At 40.4% G+C, this 26,440-nt stretch overlaps 1 protein-coding gene and 1 long non-coding RNA gene across 4 annotated transcripts in view; one reads left to right on the forward strand and one right to left on the reverse strand.

The window, feature by feature from the left end:
* Positions 1 to 120: 120 nt before the first annotated feature.
* On the forward strand, positions 121 to 17,976 carry LOC115657141. Its single transcript, XR_004001885.1, has 3 exons — positions 121 to 215; positions 12,795 to 12,967; positions 16,053 to 17,976. It is a non-coding gene; the product is annotated as an uncharacterized LOC115657141 (long non-coding RNA).
* PLS1 (plastin 1) overlaps positions 3,051 to 26,440 on the reverse strand; it is an 87,216-nt gene continuing 63,826 nt past the window's right edge. For all 3 annotated transcript variants that reach the window (XM_030574499.1, XM_030574500.1, XM_030574501.1), the window contains 7 exons: positions 23,473 to 23,668; positions 15,820 to 15,898; positions 13,773 to 13,887; positions 12,248 to 12,381; positions 8,930 to 9,053; positions 4,565 to 4,689; positions 3,051 to 4,091 (listed from right to left, as the gene is read on the reverse strand). In XM_030574499.1, coding sequence (XP_030430359.1) covers positions 3,956 to 4,091; positions 4,565 to 4,689; positions 8,930 to 9,053; positions 12,248 to 12,381; positions 13,773 to 13,887; positions 15,820 to 15,898; positions 23,473 to 23,668 — 909 coding nt within the window. In that variant the 3' untranslated portion in view covers positions 3,051 to 3,955. The remainder of the gene's footprint in view (positions 4,092 to 4,564; positions 4,690 to 8,929; positions 9,054 to 12,247; positions 12,382 to 13,772; positions 13,888 to 15,819; positions 15,899 to 23,472; positions 23,669 to 26,440) is intronic.

Below are 26,440 nucleotides of genomic sequence, written 5' to 3' on the forward strand. Positions count from 1 at the left end.
AGGGCGGGGCGTGACCTCCCGCCCCGCTGGCTGCGCAGGCGCGGATGGGAGCCACGGGCCCCGGAGGGGCTGGGCCTGGCTGGAGGACGCGGGGCTGAACCGGGGACTGAGGGAGGCGGGACTCCGATGCCTCAGGCTGCGGCAGCTGCTTCTCGGCCTCCCTCCGTTCAGCGGCGCTGGCCGCCCGGAGAGCCAGCCCACGCTTCCCCCGCCAGGTGCATTGAGGGCCTCGCGCCATCTCGCTGTTCCTCCTGAGCCCATTTTCTCCCCCTTGTTCCCGGTAGGGTGACCAGAGACCAGGTGTGAAAAATCGGGACAGAGGGTGGGGGGTAATAGAAGCCAATCTAAGAAAAAGGCCTGAATATTGGGACTGTCTTTACAAAATCGGGACAAATGGTCACGGTAGTTCCCAGGGTCTCCCTTGCTCTGGGGCAAAGTGGGGGGCAGGTTTTATCCAGCCTGAGAGGCAGGCTCAGTGCTGCGGCAGCTCAGTACCTCCCACACTAAAAAGATGATGGTGTTAGTATTTTATCATGAGTCTCCTGGGGATTTTCTTCAGCCTGCCACCTCCCCCTAGGAAGTCATGTGATTTCACGAGACTCTCAGCTTTCATTTTAAAAAAAATAGTTTATTTCTAGCCCTCTTGGTTGTGGAGAAAACATGGGACATGAGTCCTGACAGCACTCCAAAAAATAACTTAAAAATGGGAGCCGGGGGTTAATCGCTCATCTGAGCAGAATTCCTCTGGGCTGCCTCTGCTGGCTCCTTAGAACCCTTTGAGGAGCAGTGGGTGCTGTCTGGAGTTCTCTTCTCAGCATAGGCACTGACTCTGGGTGCTCCAGCCCTGGCGGCTCATAGCAGCCATGGAAAAAAATTAGCGGGTGCTTAGCACCCACTGGTGCCCCTACTGATCAACTCCTTCCCCACTCCCGGATCAGCTGTTCCCAGGCCTGCATGAGGCAGGAAGGGAGGAGCTGGGACTGGTACACTTAGGGAAGGGGGTGGAACTGGGCAGGAAGAGGCTGGGGTAGGGTGTGAACGGAGCTTGGGCAGAACTGGCGTAGGAAGAAGCAGGGTGAGAGGTTGGAGAAAGAGGCCTGATGGGGGCAGGGCCTGGGGTGGAGTGAGGCTCAAGCACCCCCAGGATGCCAGTGCCTGTGCAGCATGGTGTCCCCATCAGGTTCTCTACTTCTGGCCCTGTGACGTCACTCTGGTTCCTATTTTCTTATTAATTGACCTCCAGACTCATTTGAGCCCCAGGTTCTGTCACTCCTCCCCTTAGGCTGGAGGAGGGACCTTCAGGTGCTCCCAGATATCAACAGGAGGTTATCCCTAGAAATCATGTTCACAGCAATCAGAGTAACTCTGGATACGTGGGAGTGAGCCATGCAGAACTGTCATGTTTCTTCTAGTGTGACAGTTTATAACAGGCATACGGAGCAATCCCGTTGTCAGAGAAGCCTGGTAAGAAAAATATTTTTTTTACTTTGAAGCTGTGTATCTCAGGAAGAAGGATGATGGTATTGTAGAGCATTAGTTCCTGTTGTATGAAGGTTGAGGAAAAAAGCCTTAGATTCAGTCTATCTTAAAGACTTCCAGCCATGAACTAACTTGTCTCCAGAACCAGGCTAAGTGCATCAAATTTTGTGTCAGAAGATTCAGTTCCCTGGCCATGGGTTGGATGTCTTCTAATGCAACTGAGGATAGAAATAATAATAGAATAATACTGGCAAATAATAACAGCTTTATTATGGACCAGGCGGGCATTGCCCCTATGAACCACCAAGAAAAGAAAGGCTCTGTACCCCATCACTAATCCTCTGAACCATTCACTATCACCTTATATAATATCATCTAGTTTGAGGTGTCCTCTTTGTGTCAGTATGCTGTGTCAGATATTAGATTATTAATATTTAGTCTAATCCTGTTTGTTCATTGTTCTTGTATCATCTTGTTTTTAGTTGCTTTTATTGTTTTCATGTTTTGAGAGACAATGTGTCTGCTTTTACCTTTTTTTCACTCCACAATTACTAGGTATTTAGTTGAGTATTCTGCCTTATTTGGCTGTTTTTGAAAATAATTTTATTAAATACTGAAGTACCATAAGTGTTTGGCTAACATTTATGGATAAAGACAAAGGAATACAAATGCTCATTTCCAAAATCATAAATAAATATTAGTCTTTCTCCATGCAGAAGAGATACAAAAAGTAACACATTGCAGTGTTTTCAGGAAGAATTTCTTGCAATCAAGGCACCTTTTCTATGACACTGAGCTTCTCTGACAGAAAAATAGATTCATAGATTCTAGGGTCAGAAGGGACCAATGTGATCATCTAGTCTGACCCCCTGCACAAAGCAGGCCACAGAACCCTTCCCATCCACTTCTATAACAAACCCCTAACCTACGTCTGAGTTACTGAAGTCTTCAAATTGTGGTTTGAAGACCTCAAGCTGCAGAGAATCCACCAGCAAGTGACCCATGCCCTATGCTGCAGGGGAAGGTGAAAACCTCCAGGGCCTCTGCCAATCTGCCCCGGAGGAAAATTCCTTCCCGGCCCCAAATATGGCGATCAGCTAAACCCTGAGCATGTGGGCAAGACTCACCAGCCAGCACTCAGAAAAGAATTCTCTGCAGTAACTCAGATCCCATCCCATCCAACATCCCATCACCAACCACTGGGCATACTTATCTGGCGATAGTCAAAGATCAGTTGCCTAAATTAGGCTCTCCTGTCATACCATCCCTTCCATAAATGTATCAAGCTTAATCTTAAAGCCAGATATGTCTTTTGCCCCCACTACTCCCCTTGGAAGGCTGTTCCAGAACTTCACTCCTCTAATGGTTAGAAACCTTCGTCTAATTTCAAGTCTAAACTTCCTAGTGTCCAGTTTATACCCATTCGTTCTTGTATCTACATTGGTACTAAGCTTAAATAATTCCTCTCCCTCTCTAATATTAATCCCTCTGATATATTTATAAAGAGCAAGCATATCCCCCCTCAGCCTTCTTTTGGCTAGGCTAAACAAGCCAAGCTCTTTAAGTCTCCTTTCATAAGGATAGATATACAAGTGTTCATTTAAAATAAAATTCCAGAAGAAAATGCAGTACATATAAGCTGAATCCCCAGACTGGACTGGCCAGCTCTCTTTATTGCTTTCTAATACAACAGTTTATGAAAGTTCAGATATTTACTCCAGCTGCAAGGATTAATATAAACACAGATCTTCCAGCAATGTCTATGGTACCCATTTGCCTTACTATATAGTGTTATTCTTCACTTTGATGAAAGTTTGTTGTTTTGTAAAAAAAACAATCTGATATATTTAGGTGTTTACTCCCATAAGAAAGATTCAACAACATTATGAATAAAATCACTAAATTCTAAACAATATGGTGATCACAGGTCCAAACTAGCTTCAATAAAGTCAGTGGCAATACTCTTATTGACTTCAGCACGAATCATATCAGGCCTTCAGAGAATAAGGTAATGATGCTGATCTTTGTTCAGTTTGGGGAAAATATAACAGTGTTTGAATGGACTTCCACACAGCTATGACTACACGTAAATAACACCCACAAAATATATATTCACAGCAGATCCCGAAATAACATATTTTAAAAGCTGCTGATCCTTTTCATTCTATGAAAACCGTATGAACCAGTCTTGATTTACAAGATTTTTTGAAAAGCAATACAAGAATGTAACCTTAATTTAGTAATGAACATATTCTGCTAGAACTATTAATCCATAAATAATTCACGTAATATGAAATTCTTTGAATGAAACCTTCACTAGTATAAACAAGTTATTAAAATGTAATTAATGAATATATATCCATACGTGCACATACAAATTTATCTCTGGTTTTATATCCACTAAACTTCAGAATCTTGTAAACTGTGAGGCATTTATCGTGTTTAACATGGCAGAAACTTTTATTAAATGTCTTAATTATTTTATTTTGTTCAGTCCTCTTCCCATCAAGCACGCAAACACTGTCATAACCATTTTTGGCTTCACTTCTACTAGATCATCTGGCAGTGCATAAATACGAGCACCAATCTTTCGAGCAACTGAAATGGCGTATCTTGAAAAAACAAGAGAGAAAATATTATTTTACTAGTATCTGTTCCCTATGTTTTGAGACATACCATAACTATTAACACATTTTGATAAAAAAGGTAAAATATACACATCCAACCAATATTTCAGTGTTGGCAAAATGCATGTAATTGACTGAATGAAAATAAGTATTAACAGTTGTGCTGGGACATTTATTTTGCTTGAATCTACTAGAGCATTTATTTTTCTTAATTATTAGGGGCTATATAGGACTATTAATATAAGAACTTCAGTGGCGTTGCCAGTTTACAGCAGCAGTGAATTTGGCTTGGTATTTTCAGTATGCTAGAAAAAATGTCTAGAAATTTTACCATTTAAATTTAATTTATCCATAATTAAAAAACAAATGTAGATGAATATAATTCTCTTTTGATGTATCAGTAATTCAGAGGCTTGATTTCTGTGCAAGAAAATATAAAATATGATTTAAACACTTACTTAGCATTATTCAATTTGTCTTGTTCAGAAAGATCTTCTCTCTTGACCATTTCTTGACGAATTGCTTTTGGTGCAATGGCATCTATTAAATCTAGTACAGGTAAACTAGTGCTAATAGATTTGTCCTAAAAGAAAGAGTTAATGATTTAATTAATATTAATCAATAGATTTCCTTTAATTCTCCTAGTAGTATTTTTATAATCCAAACTAAAAATCTATGGCAACCTAATTGTTTTTAAAGATAGCATCATACTTTATTCTTCTACTTTATTTTCTCTTTTTACTACTTAAAGGTCCAATCCTGATTTCCTTGTCTGTGGAAAACTTACAGTGAAGTCAGCAGGAGTTTTCAAAGATCAGGTTAATAATCCATGTAGTTTCTCTCTTTCAGAACTGGTACTGCTAAACAAATACGAACAGTTTGCTTCATTTAGTGACGCCAGTGACTGATCTTTTAGATTGTAAGATCTTCAAGACAGCCACAGTTTTAATTCTTATCGGGCACATTGTTGATGCTAAAAAACCTAAATTTCTTTAATAATCCTTAGTTAGTTCATTACAGAATTGGCCACAAGTGATGCCTTTGATGTGAGCTCTGAGGTACAAATTGATTTGGGGTAAGTGACTGGTCTCTTGGGACTTAAAGCAAACTGAATCTTTTGTGATCTTTGCTGTATAGCAACCAACTAAGCTCAGCTTGCCTGGGTGGCAAGATACACTGGAATACCCAAGAGGACTGTCTGTGACTCCGTGGTAAGACTGTTATAGTGCTTCAGGAGTTCACATTTGTTATTGGGTTGATGAAATCTAATTAAAGAACATATAACCCGTTTGAGGTCTCTGCATAGCTTTTTTGACAGTGTGGCCTGAGGCAGGCACTCATGATTGTGAACCACTCCAGACAGCACGACAAAGACAAAGGTGTTCTCAGAGCTGCTCTAATTTGTGCCTGGTTGCCAGCATTCCCAAAGACAGTTCTGACAGCTAGGGGTTGATAGAACTTAACGGCACACAAGCCATGGCCTCACGTTTATGTCGTCTGGTCGTTCCTTACACAGGGAACAGTCACAGTTGACCAGGTGAGCTAGCTTTATGGCCCTGTGATGGGATCTTGACCACACACCAGCCCATGAAGGGATCAAAATTGGCTCAGAAGGGGCTACTTCACAGGGTGGGCTACACCTGGGTGAGCTGGGAAGGGGGGAAGAGAGATATACAATCCTAACTGAACCTGAAGCCCAGCAGGTAGAGGGTGGGTCTGGGCAGGGCCGGCTCCAGGCACCAGCTCAGCAAGCAGGTGCTTGGTGTGACCAAGGGAAAGGGGTGGCACATTGGGCTCTTTGGCGGCAATTCAGCAGCGGGTCCTTCAGTCCCTCTCAGAGAGAAGGACCTGCTGCTGAAGAAGAAAGTGGCGTGGTGGAGCTGCCGCCAAAGTACCGCCGATCACGACTTTTTTTTTTCATCCTCTGCTGCTTGGGGTGGCAAAAAGCCTGGAGCCAGCCCTGGGTCTGGGTTTCCTACCAGCCACTGGGGGAGTGGTATGGACAGGGCAATGGACTGTGTAGATCTGCCAGAGGCAGTTTGTTTAGAAAGAGGTTGATATCCCACGAGGCGGGGACTATAATGATCTGGCCAGAGGGCCAAGCCATGAAGAGGAAGTGCTGCAGCTCGTGAGACATAAAAGAGGTTGCAGAGTGAGAAATTGGGACAAGGGGCTGAGAAATCTCAAGTGGTGAGCTAATCCCCAGATATACCACAAGGAGGTGTCACTGCAGTGAGTGGAGTAGACATTGTGACAGGCCCTTGGTGCTGCCACTAAGGTAGAAGAGCTGGTCCCTAATCTTTTCTTCAAAGGTGCAACTTTCAATTTCATGTTATCTTTTTCTATGACATGCCATGCAATTATTTAATGGAAAAATCAGGGTCAAACCTCACTGAGCCCCTACACACTTGCCGAGTTCAACCTTTCCTTTGCAGTTATCAAATCTTCTGTTTCGCTCCGGAAACAATCATCTTATGCTGTGGTATGACTTCCCACCTACAACCATGCATTGTCCATTCATTAAATATTAATGCCATGTAGAGGAGTTAACGCTTGTCAAACCGACAGTAACATCTTTAGTCGCCCAGCCCCAGGGGATCCTGCCAAATCAAGGCATTGTTCCTCACCAGCTAGCAGTCCTCCATTACAATGTTGCTGTGGAGATGCAGAAAGCAGCATAGCTGTTGTCTCTGTCTGTCTAGCCCTCCCTCTCCAAACATACACCTCAGTGTGCAGTTGTTTTCTTCCCTCCACTTGTATAAGAAGAGAGAACATCATTCCCCATGTTGCTGTTTTACCTCTTGCTCTACTTTTCAGAGTTCTTTCCTATTTCCAAGGTAATAAGCTATTTTTCTCTATGTATAAATAAAATGACCAAACTTTGAAAGGAGTCCTAAGCAGTCCAAATATTGTTAAAGCTTCTTGTAACAAATCAGAAAGTTATTGCCTGAATAACATGAATATTTTCATCTTTTCCCCTTTCTCCTAATGGAACTATTTCCTGCTGCCAGTTTATGGCCTGGTCTGTCTATTTCTAGAATTCAAATGGTACTTTGAGAATTTTGTTTCTAAGATGTGCTTCCTCTTAACCTTAAAATAGCAGGTGCCTCTGCTGCATTTGCTTCTGTCCAACTGTTACAGCAGATGAGCAGCCTAGTGCAAGATGAGTCAACAGATTAATCAGCAGGAGGTGCCAAAGCCAGGAAGCAGTTAGCTCCATTCCTTAAGAGGCTCATCATATAATCCAAGTGATGTGCCTGCCGTCACCAACCAGATTAAACCTAAGGTTTCCAGTTCATGCCAATTCTCATACTGCCAACAGAATCTATGCATTTAATCATAGCACTTCATTAGTTTATTTGAGAAGATTAAGCTGACGTGTATCTCTTCAAATTCAGAGGTCAAAAAATCTCTGTAATTCTAATTACTTGGGCTGTTGCAAATCCAGCACGGTTCTACTTTAATGGTCTATAGTGAATTTCAGTGACCTATGACCCTTTCTATTCTATACATGCATGGTATTTGGTTTTGTTGGAAACCCAAGACTGAAGAAAAATTCAAATAAAAAATGTCTAATTATTCTTACTGATGAATGTGTATATAGAACAGTCAGTATTTTTTTTTAAGTGGAGGGGGGAAATATGTCAAGTAATATTTCCCTAGATCTAAAATGAGACACTGAAAAAATACTTTTCAGTAATTTTTATGACATACCATTGTCAGACCAATCAATTTTTAACAAGAGTTAATTAATGAAGATAATAGGCCAGATTCTCTTCTCATTTACACCTGATTTATACCAGTGTTATTACTGATTTACACTGGTTTAAATGAGAGGACACTCAAGCTCACAGAGCAGGAACTGATGTCAAGGACTGGATATATAATCTTCCCTAATGAAAATTGGATATTATGTTGAGCAAAATCCTTGCATAACTGTTGCACAACATAGTGAGATCTCAGATATTTAAATAGCTTGTCTCTTCATCTCCTACTGTGGCCAGCATAGATGCCTAATTGTTTGAAAGTGTGCACTGAAGTTGCATGCTTATAGTGCCGTTATACTCGTGTGCAAGTGTGGTTATCAATCTATCATTTCAAAAGAGAGAGATAAAGCCACTCTTGAGTGATTGGGTAGATGTGTATTAAATGCAGAAGGATAAACTTTTTCTATCAATTTTCTCTTTTTCCATTTGGCAAATATATTTCCCCTGTGTTTTTACAAAGTACAAGCTGACATTGATCTGTTTTGTTAGGTCTGCTGTGTATTCGTAGAGGTGTTAGCACAAATCGGGGACTACAGTTTGTGGTTAACTTGTGCTTCCTCTGCTGTTCTGCTACAGCACAGGAGAAAATAGTTTCAAAGAGCTGAAATATTTCAAAAGTGCTGAGAAATTATTTCAAAACAAGATACATTTTCAAAATTGTACTCTATATTTGCATCCATAAATCTCAGAGTGCCAAAGCCTCCACATTTGCACAGGCAAATCAGGGAAGTGTCTAGTTAGCCAAACTGACACATGGAAAATTATTGACAAAATAAAATAAAATAAAAATTGACAAAATAAAAATAAAAAATTGAGAATAATTTGGCTTTATAATCTTACATAAGCAGTGACTATCGTTTGATTTTACTCTTAATTTCTCATCACGAGAGTTGTGGAACATTTTTGAAGGTAGACTCTCAAAGACATTCTTTTATCAGGTTATGTCAATTGAAGGTAAAGCCAATGTTGAACCTAACCTATATAGCACTGTCCCTTTAAAAAGCCCATATCTGATTAATTTACTTGTCTTCTGTCCTGATATAGACTCTAGATTACCTTGAAGCTGGTAATTGAGGTTTTCTTGTTTGCATTTGCAAGAGTTTGATTCACCCATTTAATAATAATATCATCGTTTACTTTTTCCCCCTCTCCAAGGTCTGATAGTACATTCAGAGTATACCTGTAACCAAAAGAAAACAGTGTTTGACTCTAAAAATGAAATATAGAACTATTCTCTGTTCCTAATATTATGCTGTAAAAGATAGTAAAATATGTCTTCAGGACAAAAGTAGTATGTACAAACCATTCACCTTTACATCTTATTTTATACTGTAAGCTATTTTTGTAACCTATTTTTCTACTTCAAAAATATTTTGTTAGCTGTCACAAGAATATAATTCTATTCCAAGTATCATATTATCCGCCATCAGATCTTCTACATATATTTTATTTACCATATCATAACTAACTTCATTTGGTGAACTTAAATGGTATATCAACTTGACCGCTAATCACTTTAAAAAGTGAAATAAAAGTCATGTAAATACACTGCCTTGAATCTCTCTGCCAATTTTTGTGGCTTAGAATCACATTTTTCTTTTATAAAAAAGTAGTTGAAATTATTATACAAGATATTGTAGAATTTCCTGCTAGATCTACTAGGAGGACTTCGATTTCACAAAATAGATCTCAGTCTTGCTTTGGGATCCACCAGAGTGAATCGCTGCTCTATACAATAAGGGAAATTGGGAGTAAAGTGAAATAAATTATCTACTTTATAGCACTAATGCTGTCCAAGGATGGCGTTTGTCATAGGTACTGGATTCCACCCCCGTTCCACCGCAAGCCCCGCTCCCACCCCACTCCTTTCGCCAAGCCTCCACCCCAGTCCTACCTCTGCCCCATCCCCACCCCACCTCTTCCTGCCCTCGCTCCACCCCAAGTCCTGCCTCCCACCCTGCCTCTTCCTGCCCTGCCTTGCCCCACCTCTTCCCACCCAGTTACACCCGTTCCCCACTGCTCCCCCTCCCTCCCAGCGCCTTCTGCATGCTGCAAAACAGCTGATTACAGTGGGCAGGAGGCGCTGGGGGGAGGGAGGTGCTGATCAGTGGGGCAGCAGGCAGGAAGGAGGCACTGGGGGGGGATGGGAGCTGCTGCTAGTGGATGTTAAGCACCCACTAATTTTTTTCTATGGGTGCTCCAGCCCTGGAACACCCACAGAATTGGCACCTATGGTGTTTGCTTTGGTTTTCTGGGTTTTTTGAAACTATGACTTTTTTAATTCTTGTCATTTTTTAGTCTATAAACTAGTTCTTCAATAATGGTACATTGTGAAAATTCTCAATTTCAAATATGTAATGTGGCACTTTTCCAGATTTCCATTATCAGACAATATATAAAATTGCACAAGAAAAAAAATCAGAACTATCTATTTAAGATTAAACAGGATCATCTTAAGGAGAGATATCCAAGAGAACATTGATCTAATAGAGAATTTTCATTTTGTTCCAACAGTTGGTGTGACACCCTGGCACCCCTTTATTCACCACTGTCATATAATTAGGATATGTTTTGCACAAAGTATGCTTTGTGAGGTATCATTCTAAAAGTCTTGATCTGCTAGACAATATCTCGTTGGATTGTATGTGCTATTATCGTATATGAAGTTATGAAGTCTGGCTATGTATGTGTTACTGAAACATACTGTGAGGTTGAAAACACCCACAAGCAGCTTTTCAGGTACAACATTAAAAGGTCAAACCATGTTAATGGCTTATTGAGGAAATGCACACAAGCACAAGGATTACCCCAGATCTGGGTAGAAACCTCTCAGAGATAACAATATACAATGGGAACTGTTTGACCCAGGTCACAGCAAAAGAACTTTCCAGTAAGTGGGAAGAAGCTATAAATGGGGGAAATGACATCATTATGGTACCTCACTCTCCCTACAACAACACACCTGGAAACACCTGAAGAACAAAGACTGAACTGGGAGAAGTGAAGGGTCCCAAGCTAGAGGGATTTCTAGACTGTGTATGAAAACCTGAGAAACCCAAGCTGCAAAGCAAAGGCAGCTTGTGCTTTAAGAATCTGCCAGCCCATTTATCACTCAGGGTTAAAATTTGCTAATTCATATCCTACCTATCTAGTATTTTAAACTCAGTTTGCATTTTTGTTTATTTACTAGGTAATCTGCTTTGATCAGTTTGCTATCACTTATAAGCACTTAAAATCTATCTTTTTGTAGTTAATAAATTTATTTTATGTTTTAATCCAAACCAGTGTGCATTTGACTAAGGTGTCTGGAGAAAATCTCAGCTTGGTTACAAGTGTGCATGGTCCTCTTCACATTGAGGGAGAGGCAGACTGGATATTAAACCCATATACTGGCCAGATTTGACCAGGGCAGGACAGTGCTGCTCTGGGGTCATAGGCTGGGAGGCTGGTGATTAGAAAGCCTTGCATGTAACTGCAGCTGGTGTATCCCTACCTGTGTGAATGCTGGTGAAAGTGCAAGCTTGGAGGGCTTTGCAGCTTGTCACAGCAGCACAGTGTGAGAGAGAGCCCAGGCTGATGGGTCAGAGCGCTCTGTGGCACCCCCGGGGGAACCCGTCACAGTTGGTTCACTATTTGTTGTACACTCAGTATTTTTGCAGTTTTACACAATTCCATAATATGGGACAAATCTTTGGGTGGTATAAACTGCCATAGCTCCATCAACTTCTATTTAAATAAGTGCAATGAAAGGACTGTTGGCAGTGTTGCCGCCTTATTTCTAGGTGTTAATGATATTTTCAGAAAGCCAATACGTAAGTACTTTATGGGATAGGGGAAATTTTGGACCTGTCATCATTGATGGTGGTTCTTAATTTACAAAAGGCCAAGATTTTTCTGTTGAATTGAAATAATTAAAAACGTTAAGAATATAAACAAGCTCTATTATTGTTTTTATTTCAAAATCAAGATAATTACTTCAACAAGAATTTGAACTGAAATTATTTAGATTCTGCTTTAATACACAAAATTATTATTTTAATTTGGTGTCAGAGAAATATGTCTTGATTTAATTTTATACAGTACAAAAGGCGAGGTGTCAGTCTTAAACGGGGAGGACTAATGTCTCTCTTTAATACTTCCTGTAGCATTATTTCATACAGAGGACAGCACCATTGAGTATTTCACTGCAACACACTGTATATTTCTATAATTTCTAGGCCCAAATATTTCAGTCGTCACTGTAGACAGAGGAATTTAGCCCTTAGACTATGAACAAATTTGTAGTCTGGGTGCAAAAAACTGACTAACTTCTCGTGGTTTTGTATGGATACCATTATGCTCTGCATGCATATAACAATTGTAAAAACTCCTCACCTTCTCATCAGCTGCCACACCAATGCCAAGGTCAGAGTTGCATTGCCATCATTTAGGTCCTGTCCAGCAATACCAACCAGGGAGAATTTGGCCTTTGTCTTCCCAATTTCCACTGCATAATTACAATTCTCAATCTAAAAATGAAATGTTTAAACTTTATAGGTATGAAAAATATTAATATCACATATAGGCTTAATAATATTTTGAGCGATCTTGTCCCAGTGTTACCCATGCTGAGACTGGGGACCATGTAAAGTCTATTAACTCTTTCAGAACTACTTTTAAGTCATTATACTGCTGCACCATTTTTGAAGATCAAAATACAGTTTTTTAAGATTCCTGTGAAATCTTATTCCCAGTTGAATGAATGAAAACCATAGGTGTTGGAACTACGGGTAAGGGGGGTGCTGCAGCACCCCCTGGCTTGAAGGGGTTTCCATTATATACAGGGTTTACATTTTGGTTCAGTGGCTCTCAGCACCCACACTATAAAAATTGTTCCAGCACCTCTGATGAAAACATTACATTTGCATTCTCTGTCTGACAGAGCTGAGCATGTGGAGTCAATGGAGCAATGGAGTCAATATGAGCATCTCCACTGAAGTCAATGAAGTTGCACTAGTGTACATCAAGGCTGAGTTTGGGATCATAGAGAAAATAAGGAAAAGACAGACCCAGCCATAGGAACTTGGAGAAGGATTATGGAATTCACTGTAAAATGTAAGATCCTAACTACAGATGCTGAGATTCTAAAATATAAAAGAAATGTGTTTGTTATAAATGAATCTACGTGAATGCATCCTATGTTGTAATCTAAAACTGCCAATGTATGTGTAAAAAAGGAGTTCTCACTTCACCATAATCCAATCATAACAGTCCTTTCTGCCTTAAAAATCTATGAATATGAATCCTAAACAATCAGAGTGAGTCTTTTTTATATTTAGCATACAAAATCTTTACAGACTTGTTTAAATAACAGCTAATCAATACATTTTGTCTCCATTTTTGGTGTTTCCATAATCATATAACTGACCAAAAAAACTAGATTTTGCAAGGCCTGTACAAACTCGAACAGGCTATTGTAAAATTGAACAGTGAGGGAACATCCCACACATTAACCCGCTCATCCAGTGTCTAGGTCCTGATTTTTTACTTTTCACAAGGATTCTAATGTGAACAAATGTTAGTTTCGGAAGTAACTCAAGTGTACCACACTGAGCAGAACTCATACAGCATAGACTAGCATTAATAAATTAAATGAATTTCCCCAGCTTCTCATACTACCAAAAAGTGATGTGTGTAAAAACCAAGAAGAAGATACATATAGCAAAAATACTCCTTCTCCCTTGGGAAAATACCTCAGGGTACTTTTAAGCAGGATTGTCTCAGTAAAACTGAAATATGTAGTCAACTTAACTATGAGCTAACAGTCCAGGGACACAAGCTCACACAATTCAAGATGATACAATACAATGCAGTAGTAGGTGTTCATTATAACTGGAATGCACCACAGAATATTACTGACTTTTTTCATGTTACCACCAAGTGCAGGATACGGAGGTTTGTTAACGTGGTTCCATTCTACTGGCACACGAATCATTTCATACAGCTGGAAGATCACTAAAGCATCAGCAAGGTCACTAGATCAAAACAGCAGAAGAACAATTGAGAGTACTTTTTAAGTATATTAACAAGAATATGAAACCCCTGAAAATGAACAGATGAGAGAGTTCAAAAACGAAATTCCACTCACATAAATAAGAAAACAAAACCCTGCACCAGTCTTGGAACAGGTTTCTCCACATTTATGCCTACCATTGGTTGATCCCTCCCGTAAGTTAAATTAATTTCACAGTTTTGTTGTTCTCACAACTCTCACTGAATAGGCATGACCACTGACTGTCCCTAGATACTGAATTTATAGCTGGTGTAGGGAAGCAACCACTAATAGTTAAGGCTGCCAAACAGTTGCCATTAAAATACTCCATTTTGAGTTGTTCAGACCTTTCTGAAACATTCAAGGCTGAAATTCTCCAGGCTTGGTTTCTGTCCACAGGTGAACATAGTTAAAAAGATTAAGCAAAAATAGCATATCAGTCTTTAAGAAGAGAGTTAAGAAAACTATTATTTTCCCCATTATAACATCTATACTATAGACAACCTCACTTTATGAGAGTTATAAAACAAAATGGGCCAATGAATCCTAGCAGCATGAACACATGGAATCAGGTTTTACCAACAACATTTAAACATACACACATCGTTGTTGCTCCCTATATTACATTTTCAATTTGCTTGGATATGAGCTAACTCCCTGCGCAGCACAATTTCAAAAATGATGAGAAATGTCAGAAAAGTAAGTGGATTTCATTTTTTAACCCCCTATATATTTGAAGATTCCCTGAGTGCAAAAGTTCCTATTTAAACTAGTAATAGAATGAATATAAAAATGTTTGCTATAGTTAGTCTCTGTGAGACACAGCAGAGGGAAGAAATCCTTGTAAGCGTTAAGTGTACCTTCCAAGATATGGTTCTTTTTAGGTGAATGTGAAGGTTTAGCAAATCAGCTTGGATGCAACAGAGTATGAAAAAATACAGGCAGCTCTTAACTATTTGAAGGAAGACAGCAATACCTTTTCTAGTTAGCTTGCAGCTATTACTGTGAAATGAGTGGAGGTTAGCCCTGTGAGCCTACCATGATCACACCACCTGCAACTCCTCCCAGTCTACTATATCAGTATCTATATTTTCCCTGTTAGTTCAGAAATGATCTTGGTTGCCTACATCACTTACTGAAACAATGAATAATAGTATTTTGCACGTTCTAGTTTCTTTCATCTAAGGATCTCAAGAGTCTTTTATAAACCTTAAGTCTCACCAAAATCCCTTTGAGATAGTTTAAATATTATTATATCCTTTTTACAGATGAATAAATGGAGGCACACAATGGGTTTGTGTTAGGTAGACTTTTTGCCCCAGACCTCCTCCTGGAGCTACTACCAATACAAATCCACTGGTGGTAACAGTATGGAAGATCTGAGGTGCTGGAAACAACAACTCTTTTAATCATCATGGCACAGTGTAGTCATCCACCCCACAACAATTGCTTATGCTATGGGACCAGAGAAAAGTGTCAGAGTTGGATATAAATCTTCTGACATATCTGACATTTACTCTTATCATTTAATAGTTTACACTAATTTTCATAACATGTTTTACTTGCTGTATAGTATGAAATCCTTTTCTCTCAGAACAACTAACACTTACCTTATCTTAATTCCTGACATTCCATATTAGGGTCCAGGTAACACCCAAATGAAATGTTTTAGACTAGACAGTGCTCTATTTGCAAATTAACTGCAACAGGCTCACTACTTGAGTTTTGCTTTTTAAAAAAATATTAAGTAATGCTGTTTTCTATTATTTATAGTTCTGCTGAAAATGCAGCTTCACTTTCTGGATATTGTTTTTGTGGGGTTTTCCAGTGAGACATAAATGTCTATTTAATTGCATCTAAAAGAGCTAATGACTAAATAAATAACTAAATAAAAATCAGAACTCAAAAGTTTTACCTGTACAAGTGGTTAATATATGGGCTTACACCCAGAGAATTCATCCAGTTCCGGAATGTCCTCTCTTCCTTACTTTCTCCTATAGCAATAGATGTAATCCATATTAATGACTTGGAGAAGATTTTTTAAAAGTCCAGGTTTAAATCATTTATATGCATACACCACCAAAAGTTATTTTGAACAGTTCCCGTGCTACAATTTTTTTCTTGAAAATGTGTGTACCTTTTCTATAGGAGTAATCTCTATTGGCCAAGGGATGGAGAAAGTCCTGACACATTCAAGATCTCTGGATTCTGGGCAAAAGGCCAGACACATCACAGGGAAGACTTGGGGAATATATTTTCTATAAAAATGTTTTTCCATACAATACAATTATTGGTTTGTATTTTAGACATTTAAGATTTGTATTGTGGGGCAAGTGCTGAGGAGTAATAGTAATGTTAATGATCAAGAGAAACCCACTAGAAGATAGTTTGGTTGATAAACAGCAAGTTTAAATCTGTTTTATGTGGCATCTATCTGTCAAAGGTATTTCTAGAGCACCTATTATCACGGTATCTTAATCTCTTAAAAGACAGTACAACTTCTGTCCTCTCCCCAGAGAACCCCAATATTTGCAGCTTCTACATACAGTACTTCCCCAGCAGAAGCTCAATCCTTTCCCTTGAGAGACTTTTCCAGTGCAACAGACCTCACGTTTTCAGTTTCCATGGCTGCAGATTCAATATGACAGCATTGCATTGGTTAAGATGTCTTCCCAACCAAGAGAGCTAGATGCTTCTGGAAGTTTTAAATGGCAACTTTGCTTCTGGGGAATCCAGAAAATTCTGTGGAAAGACAAATCTGCGCTTTCCACAGATCTGAATTGTCCTTATTTACCTTGATGACTAGGGGCTGCTTTCCCACTCTGACAGAATGATATGCCAGGCTACTGTTTTTTCCTACTACTTGTGGAGCTATGCTTCCCATGTGCACTCTTATTTCCCAACTTCCTCTCTCACTCATCCTTGTTTATTGACCAGGAAGTACCTGATATTACAATACTTTTCCTTGTGTACCTTTTCATTAAACATCTATGTTACACTATTTATGATATAATACAGCACATGCCATTTGCTTTTCAATAAATAGCACATTTAAGAAATAACAATAAGAAACATTTAAGATGAAAATGTGTGCCTGGAAAATCCTTATTATTCTGTTAGGATGATGATCCATAGTACACAAGTTACAGCTTTTTCTCCCCGCTCAGGGATGTTTTTATTCAAGAGAGGTGAACTATCCTGAAATAGTGGAAGGGTGGTAGTCACAGAACTTGAATGCAGCAGCATCTGAACAAAGTTTTGATTTACTTTGTTTTTGTTTCTTAATAGTTAATGTTACTGAGTATGTTCAAACTGGGCTAAACAACAGCAGAAGAATCTCATTTGGTCTTGTAATTAGAGCTGGACGGAGAACAATTCCATTTTGCAACAACTTTTGAGGTTTTGAAATTTGTTTTCATTCTCCATTGGAACAAAATCAACACCTTTCAAATGTTTCTGCAAAATGGAATTGTGTCAAAATGACCATCATCAGATTAAAAAGGTCAGGTTTTTTATTCAGGTGTCTCTCCAGTCACCAGTGACAAGAGAGCCCCAGATCTCAGAAACCTATCAATTAAAATGTTGTCAAAAATGTTACATCTCTGTGAAATGTATCAGCTTTGTTAATACAACATATTCCGACAAAGTACCTTTAGTCAAAAATGTTCCAACCTGCTCTAATTGTAATTAGTATTGGGATTAATTTTAGGCACATTGGAAATTTACAAGACTTTCATTCTACAGCACATTTTTTAAGTTTTGAGGTCTTTCAGTCATGTGTAATTCAGTATTCCTGGTTTCACTTTCAAACTGTTTACTAATAAAAACCTACCCCCCAAAAGAAGCTTTTATTAATAAATGTGTGTTAAAACAAAACAAAATGGAAACTATTTTAACACTCAACCCACTCCCTGCATTTCTGTCATCATTTCTTGTCAATTTCATAGTTGAAGGACTTGGTGAGAGGCTAACCCATGCCAAAAAGTTGCCAGATTAGGCCTAAACAATTTGATTGCACAACAGGATATTTATTTTAAAAACTTTCCAATATTTTTCTGTTAAAAATATTCAAAACTAGAAAGACTATATATTAAGAACATAAGAACGGCCATATTGAGTCAGACTAATGGTCCATCTAGCCCAATATCCTGTCTTCCGACAGTGGCCAATGCCAGGTGCTTCACAGGGAATGAACAAAACAGACAATCATCAAGTAATCTACCCACTGTCATCCACTCCAAGCTTCTGGCAAGCTGACAAGTACTAATTTAAAGAGAATAGAAACGATATATTCTGGACCTAAATCCCTTTTTGAATTAGTGGAGATTTTAAGACCTATCAATCTCTTGGTTAGTTTGGGGTCATTAAAAATCAACCCCTGACTGAAGTGTAGGACATTGGTCCATTCCCAAGACAAAAGCCAAATGCTTCCAGGAAAACATACTAAGGAAACATAGATACTAAAGGAAATATTGTGCAACTCCACTCACACTGAGAATCTTAAAGAGCATGCTGAACACTGCCAAAAGAATCCAAACTAGACAAATAGGAGCAATAGCATGCAAGTTGAAAAGAACAGTTCTGACTAGTAGGAATTCAGGAATTAAAAATAGCTTACTATATTTAATATGCCACTCTAAAAAAGATCCTTTATGATGCATCACATAAGAATTCTTACATTTTCCAGGTGGCTGAAAACTGACCAGCCGTTTTTCCATTTTCTTGTTCAAAAAATATCTTGTGAACAACTGTGGGGGCATATATTTTGCTACGTGGTGCAAAAGAAAGTCAAATAATGGAAATCCCAGAGAAATGGGGCATGGAGCTATCCAGAGGAGAAAGATGGCTATGAGATAGCTTCCCTCATATCACACAGCCACTTCTTTCCTCTCTGACACCACTGTATTAGGCAGCTGAGTGAGGAGTAGCCAAGAGGATGGTCATAGGTGTCCAAGGAATGGCTATTTAGCATGGTACAGTTCTCTCTCAGTGCAGCAGAACGTTTGGTGAAATTTGCTACATAAGTTACTATTGCCCTGAGTAGTAATAATTTCCCCTCTGTGGCTTTAACAGCCCATGGAAGGAGTATGAGCTGCCAGCTGGCCAGGCAGTGACACCACAGTGGAGACAAAAAGTATACTGGGGGCAACATGGATTGGCAATGTTTCATTGGACAGAGATTTTTAGGACCCAGATTTCTATGAGAAATGGAAGCCCTGCCCCCAGTTGTTTTACTTTCCTGACAGATCCCGCTCCCAGAGGGCACAATGCAAAAGAGCAGTAGCCCAATAAAGGTCATGCAGCATGGGGGTCAGTGCTTTTCTTCTGTGCAATTTTATACGGGAAGAAGAGCACCTTGAAAGGGCCTGTCCTTTGTCCCTATACATGCAGATCACCACAGAGATTAGGCATTATCCAATACATGGAAAGGAGGACAGAATTAATGCTCAGCCAGCTTTCATTAACATAAACCCAAACAACATGGGAAAGGACAGGGATGACTACACTCTGCTCTTTCATGGGGAAAAAATCACTAGTAGGAATGGGAAGAACTTAAAGCAGGAAAATGAAGCCTTTTCTGTAGGTGTATAGTTAAAGTTTCAACCACCCTCCAGCCAACTTTTCCTAGGCATTAGATCCTGGATCTTGGAAGGGTCCCACTGTGTGGGTAATTCAAGAGAATTGTGTGGGTAATTCCACTGAAAGAAGCTAGATGGTATTTGTATTGAATTGAGGAAGTCTTGCCCCTATTTTATAAATGCATTATGTTATAGCTGTGTTTTTCGTGATTGTGACGGCATATTAAAACAAAGATAGCAGTGTAAGAACAATGCAAAACCAACCAGGAGAAAAGGACAAAAGTGGTTATAGTCACAGAAAAATCAAAAAGATTTCAGGACAAATACATTTATGGAGTATAGAAAAGTACTAAATACAGTACCTACATTAGGAGGGGTCAAATCTGCATTTCATGAGGCAAAATAGGGAAGTGTTATAAATTATGAGTCAGATTATGACAGCCATCGATGACAAAACTATAAAGAAATGAATGTTTTATCTTTTATATAACAACACCAGGGGAAAAACAATACTGGTGTGAATGCTGCTCATACTACAGTATTCAAGGGAAAATGAAGAACAGAACAAAACACTACCAGTAACGCCTTCTGTCTGAAATATATTTATTTTGATTATGCAAACGTATGTGACTGCATAGTTATATGATAGATAGGGGAGAAGAAGAGAGAGTTGTATCATTGCCATGATATATATAACAGTATTAGGACTCTCCTCATCTCTAAAATGGATATTATAGAGTTGCCTTATTACAAGACTCTGTATTCAGTTACTTATAATTTTTCCAAATTTTAACTGGTAAGCTGAAATTTTCCATGCCAGATCTCTGGCTTGATCTAAATATTTTTGTAACGTTTCAGCAAAATGATTCAACTATTTCTGAGAACGAGATTAGTGAAAAATTTTTTGTTTGTCCACATTAAAAAGTTGATACAAACCACTTCAGTGAGAGAAGCTCTAACATCTCCATGCTTTGGTACAGAGACTTGAAATTTGACAGAGGTGTTACATTAGCATAAGGAATGTGCCTTTTGCCATCCATGTGAAAATCTATCTGAATTTGGCCAAGTTTTGAGCCTCTGAAAACTGCAACTCATTAGAGGCTTGTTACAGTTTGGCAGCATTTCTCTGAAGATCTGACTGCACTGAGTATATTCCATCCCCACAAAGTTCCTACATGCCAACTGTACTGAGCATGTGCCTTCCTCATGGAATGACTAAGCAAGCTGCATCACAAATCTTGAGGGAAAGAATAGGACTTTTCCTGCAAATGTTCCTTCTGAGTGTAAAGGATAGCTGTGGTGCCTGACACTAAAACTGAGAAGAGGGAGATTGTATCTCTTATGCTCTCAGTGCCCCATGGTTGCCCGTCAGACAACCTGGAGGAGAAGAAAGCAGCAACTTGACTTGCCAGAATGCAGAAGGTCAGAAGTGGGAAGAAACAGAGAGGCAGCTGGAGACAGAGGGGCAGACTGAAAAATCCAGGTTGTGGGAGATTGAAGAAATGAGGGTCAGGGACAGGCTAGGCACAGTGGGAACAGAAAGGAACAGGAACTGGTTGTGGGAAAACAGGAGCAGAGAGAGGGATAGGAGAGGCAGGCTGGAGGAGATACGGCAGAAGGCTCTGTAACCACTTGAGTGCACTCCCCTTCAGAACTAGGAATAGAATTCAGTATTCTCGAGCCCTAGTGTTTTTCTGCTGCCAGCAAATAGTTTTACTACTTTTCTATATAATTATATACAATATTAATATTAGAGATGGACCCGAATTTATGCATCCCCAAAATTTGGGGAAGTATGGTATAAATCCAGCCCCAAATTTCCCAGTTGACACCTATCACTATAATGTATGAAATCAAAACTACAGCTCTTGACATCCTCCCTCTATGGGTCTGGGTCTGAACTCTATAGCTTTGGACCATTTAATATACACATATTAACCTCAGAAATTAGGGAGTTGCCTACTGCCTATAACAATATAAAACTGAGATATAGCAGAATGCAGTTTTATATCGGAGGACTTCATATTATGTTATAGATCATGGCAGGGATGGGGAGACGAGATGGCCTTATATGACCAACCTATAGTCAAAATTCATTACCGAGTTCTATTCACTACTGATTTATACTGTACCTGAGATCCATATTCTTGTTCACATTTATGTAATTCATTTTAAATACATTTCTTAATCATGTGGCACTTTGGGCATGGGCGGCGGCTGGAGCCCCTCTTTGGGGAGGCTAGCCCCCAGCCCTGCCCCTTCTGTTCGTGCCCTCCTGATGGCCAGAGCCTCAAAACCCCCCGTCCCACCTCCCATGGCCAGAGCCACTAGCCCCACCCACTATAGGAGTCCCCGCCCCCCCACGGCAGGAGCCCCAAGCCCTCCCGCACCTGCCTGGAGGAGCCCTGGTCCAGCCACAGCCTGGAGTGCGCCCGCCAGCCCTCGGCTAGAGGAGCCCCAGGCCAGCTGCAGTTCAGAGCGCTCCTCCTCCCCGCTGCCCAGAGGAGCCCCAGCCAGGCTGGCTGAAGCCCCGACTGGAGGAGCTCCACAGGACTGGCTGAAGCCCCGAACCCCCGCACTTGCCTGGAGGAGCCCGGGCCAGCCACAGCTCAGAGCACGCCCCCCCAGTGGAGGAACCCTGGCAGGACTGGCTGAAGCCTCAGAGGAGCCCTGGCTGGGCTAGCCAAAGCGCCGAGCCAAGCCTCCCCCCACCCTGAGGAACCCAGGGCTGGCCGCAGCCATGCTGTGCCTCCCCTCCCCAGACCCAACTGGCCCACCGCCCAGGAGAAAAGTGTCTGTAGAAAACACTTTTGATATGCTCCATGTTACAGCAGGTCTAGGGTGGCTGAGGAGGCGGTACGTGCCTCAGCCACCCCGGAACCTGCATGGGGCATAATAAAGCAAAAACTTTGTTGCTAAACCCCGCAACCAGGGGTCCAGTGGCCCGCCGCCCATGACTTTAGGCCTTATTTTGCTCTTGGGTACAAGCAGCCATCTCCAATGGACTGTAATAGCAGGTCTTGGCCCTTTGTGTTTAAAAGTGCTGGAAAATTAAATGGAATTCTGTTTATGATGTGAAGGGATACTAGGACAAAAATTTAGAATACGCCCGTCTTTACTCTACCCTTTTAAGAGAATACTGCAGTTCTGCTACATCTATTACCCTGTTCCTAAAAGAAAGTCCAGATAGTGTACAATGAAATGTTCATATAAAAAACTCTGAGAGTGCAGTACAACACCAAGATACCAAGCGCTTCTTGTCATGCAACCCAGGTAGTGGTATTGGCATAAAGCAGGGAGGAAGCCACATGCCCTCCTTCCCAACCAGAGTATAAACATCATGCTCATGGTAATCTGACAGGAAGGGGGGGGTGAATCCTAAGGAGCTCAGGAGGGGAAATGTTGTGCTCGGCAAATGAAGTGGTAGGTTATTCAGGAATCAGGATTTATCTACAATACAGAGCCTTTGCTGCTATAGTTATGACGGTATAGCAATATCAGCAACAGCGCCTAATGGAAAGGTGGCATAAGCTGACAAAAGTAGTTTGCTGGCATAGCTACACTACCTCCCTGGATGACATTAACTATGCTGACACAAGCATTCGTCTGTCAGAACTGTTGCATCTGTACCAGAGGAGCTCCTGGCATAGCTAAACTGGCTGGGGTGGGGGATTGTTTCACACTCCCAACGAACATAGCTCTCCTAGAAACATTTAATAGTGTAGACCAAGCTTCAATCAGCCTTTTGTCAGGGCCAACATCCGTGAGAGAAAACCCACATTCTGATACCTGGAATGAGGGAGGTTCCTACAACAAGCTAATATTTGAAAAACTAATTGTAGTTTTATATATTAGTGTTTACATAGGCACAATCACATGGGGACAGAATGCGGTTTTATAAGTCAGAAGACCTAACTTTTATGTGTTATACCCACTCTCTAATGCTCTTATTTCTATGTTCACTGCTAGCACAGGTTGAAAGAGCTCACCTTCCAGTAAATTGAGATCATACATGGAACTGTCAGGCTTGTGCAGGGCTGGGTATGTGTTAAAGAGATTTGCAACAAAAGCCAAGTTAAGTTTAGGGTTGCCTGCGACTACATCAGCTGGAGTGACAAACTGTCTGCAGCCCAGTTTGTCTGCCTGCTGAAGCATATATTCAGCCCTCTTCAAGTCATTTTTCTCCTAGAAAAGAAAGTTAAAAAAAACAAAACATTTTTAATGAACTTTGGCTTTTCAGGTTCTTTTTTGTTTCTCTGGACTCTCATCTTAATTGCATCATAATTAAATTAGGAATTAGGCCCAGCATATAATATATGGATGTAGACCTTGTTCAGAACGAAGGTATTGTTTGGACCTTTTTCAGAAGGCAACATCCTTTTTTCTTCTAGAAGATAATCAAACACTTGTTGAATCCTCTTAATTGCCATAAAGTTAGTGAAAATAATCTGACAATCAAAAATCATGTCCTTAATTAGTGAGCAGTTTGTGTAACTTGTAGAAGGGGGTTTTGTTTATTTGCATTATTCATTTACCTAGAAGAAGTAGGTCTACCCAACCCACATCATATGCAGCATGTAGATGTACATAGAGTCCCAATAGTTACTGCTCATCTTCTGCTCAGATCACAGCCAATAAATATCCATGACTATGTAGGCTGGGCAAGACTCTGGAAAGCCATGGCTGCCACCCAAAATCCAAAAGAAAAAACAGGTCTCTCCATCGTGGAGCTCTGGCACAGGAGTAGCTTGAGGGAGAAGAGAGCTCCTATAAAAAAGTGCTGTGTATTTTTATGTCACCTGTAGCTGATTTTTATTCTTATTATTTTATTAATGAATTCATTCTTTTAATAGAAATCTTATAAAACTTGTTTTACAACTTTAATAGAGATAAACTTAATATATAAACAAACAATTACAAATTGGTCTATGGAAGTCCCTATAGCTATACTGATGAGAACTGCTACCAGTCACTCTCTTCAACTTTGTGGTATTGATCACATATTGTGGCTGATGCTTTTCTACTATTCATTTTCCTTTTCTGGCATGTCAGTTGGTAGTGTTTGCTAAAGTCTTTCATAATTGCATGTTTATGTCCAAAATTCTGTTTTTCTTACATTTAAACATGTAACCTGTTTATTAGTTGTATTACCAAAACTCTATGTGATATTAAACTTTTCTCCTTTTCCCTCATGTCTGTTATCATTAGTTTAATATCTTAATTTTTAGTTCAACATTCACTGTTGTTGAAAGGATTTCTCCCTTCCTTAGTATTCAAAAAAGTTCTCAAACTGTCTGGTTTGGTGGTGAGTGATGACCCCTTTCCAGCAAACTTCAAAAAAGTTGAACCAGATTTCTAAATAGTTATCTTTTTTCCTTCTCCCTTGAGGAACTCTGGCATGATTAATTTATTTTTCCAGTACTAGAATTTCCCACACTTCTTGATACAAATCAGTAGTTCTAGGGGAGTCACTCTTCCTCAAAACCACCTTGCTATTGTTATTTTAGCAGCAGCAAGGAGATGAGTGATCAATACGTTTATGGCTTTCATAAGATATAGCATCTACCAGGACAATTTACTAAAAATACTAAGGAGTTATTTGACAGCTGACCCCCTGTTATTCCCAGAGGAGCCCCGGGCCAGCCTGACAACAGTAAACAATGAAATCCCATTTTCTATATTCAGCAACTCAGAACTCTAGGTCAGCTTGTCATTTTCTGAGAGAAGTCACTATAACCCTGGTATTGGAGAAAGCCCATCGTACTCAGCAATCGAGCTGGTCAAAATAAAGGAGGGGAGGCATAGAAAAAATTCAAGTTTTTGGTAGAAATATCAATATTGAAATTTTTCAGCAGAAAACAGAAATATTTTGGTTTTCAGCCAAAATATTGCAGGGTTGTGGTATTTATTTTTTGACAAAAAATTAAAATGTTCAGAAAACTAAGTTTTCATGAAAAATTTCTTTTAGCCAAAACCCCAATTTTCCATCAAAAAACAGTTGCAATGGAAAATTTTCAACCAACCTTACTCAGCACCCCTCAAGAAGAGAAATGTTCTGACTCTCAGCTGGATTAAGGCTCAAAAGAAGGGTTCTGAACACTCCTGCCCCTTTGCTGTCGTGGCCTGAAGTTTCCCACACCCTCCGTCATTGCTGATGAATGGAAGGGAACCTTCCTACCTCTAAATGCCATCTGGTTTGAAGGAGCAAGAGGAGGATACAAGTCTTCATTCTTTTTCCCAGTCTGAGTTCCAGAACAAAGCTGGGCAGCCCAGTTAGAATTCTTCAGCTGGGGAAGAGAATAGGACCCCAGAATAGGATGCTAGGATGACATCTGTATTTGGGGGACCCGATTGCAAAACAGTTTTCCCTGACACAGTTCCACCTTGTAGGGCAGAAGGCACTATGACAGATATTGCAATCCCAGGCAATCTCTTGGAGACTATGTTGTATTAAGTTTATGAATGGGTTATGTATCACTGTGGGCCAGGGATTGCATGCAACTTGGGGAGGGAGGAGGGGAAGAGGGTTATCACAGCTTCTCTAGGAACTAGAAACAGTGGGGGTTGTGATACAGACCTGCACAGACGTGCCCAGGTCAGGAGTGAAAGTAACTTAACGGATTTATCAGTACGCAGGGTGGCTGGAGTCCTGGGCGATATCGGGGGGTTGGGGGGACAGCTCTGGGAAGGGGCAGGGCCTCGGGCGGAAGGGGCAGGGATGGGGCCAGATTCCCCAAGCCAGCCCTTCAGCATTGCCTGGCCTGCACTGCTTGACGCTCTAGTGGCAATTTAAAGGGCCTAGGACTCCAGCCACTGGCATGATAATGGCAGTGGCATCTGGGAGCCCTGAGCCCTTTAAATCACTGCTAGAGCCCCGGGGTAGCGGTGGCCGGGAGTCCTGGGGCTCCAGCAGCGAATTCAAGGGCCAGGGGCTCCGACTGCTACCAAGAGCCCTCG

The sequence above is a fragment of the Gopherus evgoodei genome, chromosome 9, assembly GCF_007399415.2.
Source record: "Gopherus evgoodei ecotype Sinaloan lineage chromosome 9, rGopEvg1_v1.p, whole genome shotgun sequence".
NCBI classification, from domain to species: domain Eukaryota; kingdom Metazoa; phylum Chordata; order Testudines; family Testudinidae; genus Gopherus; species Gopherus evgoodei.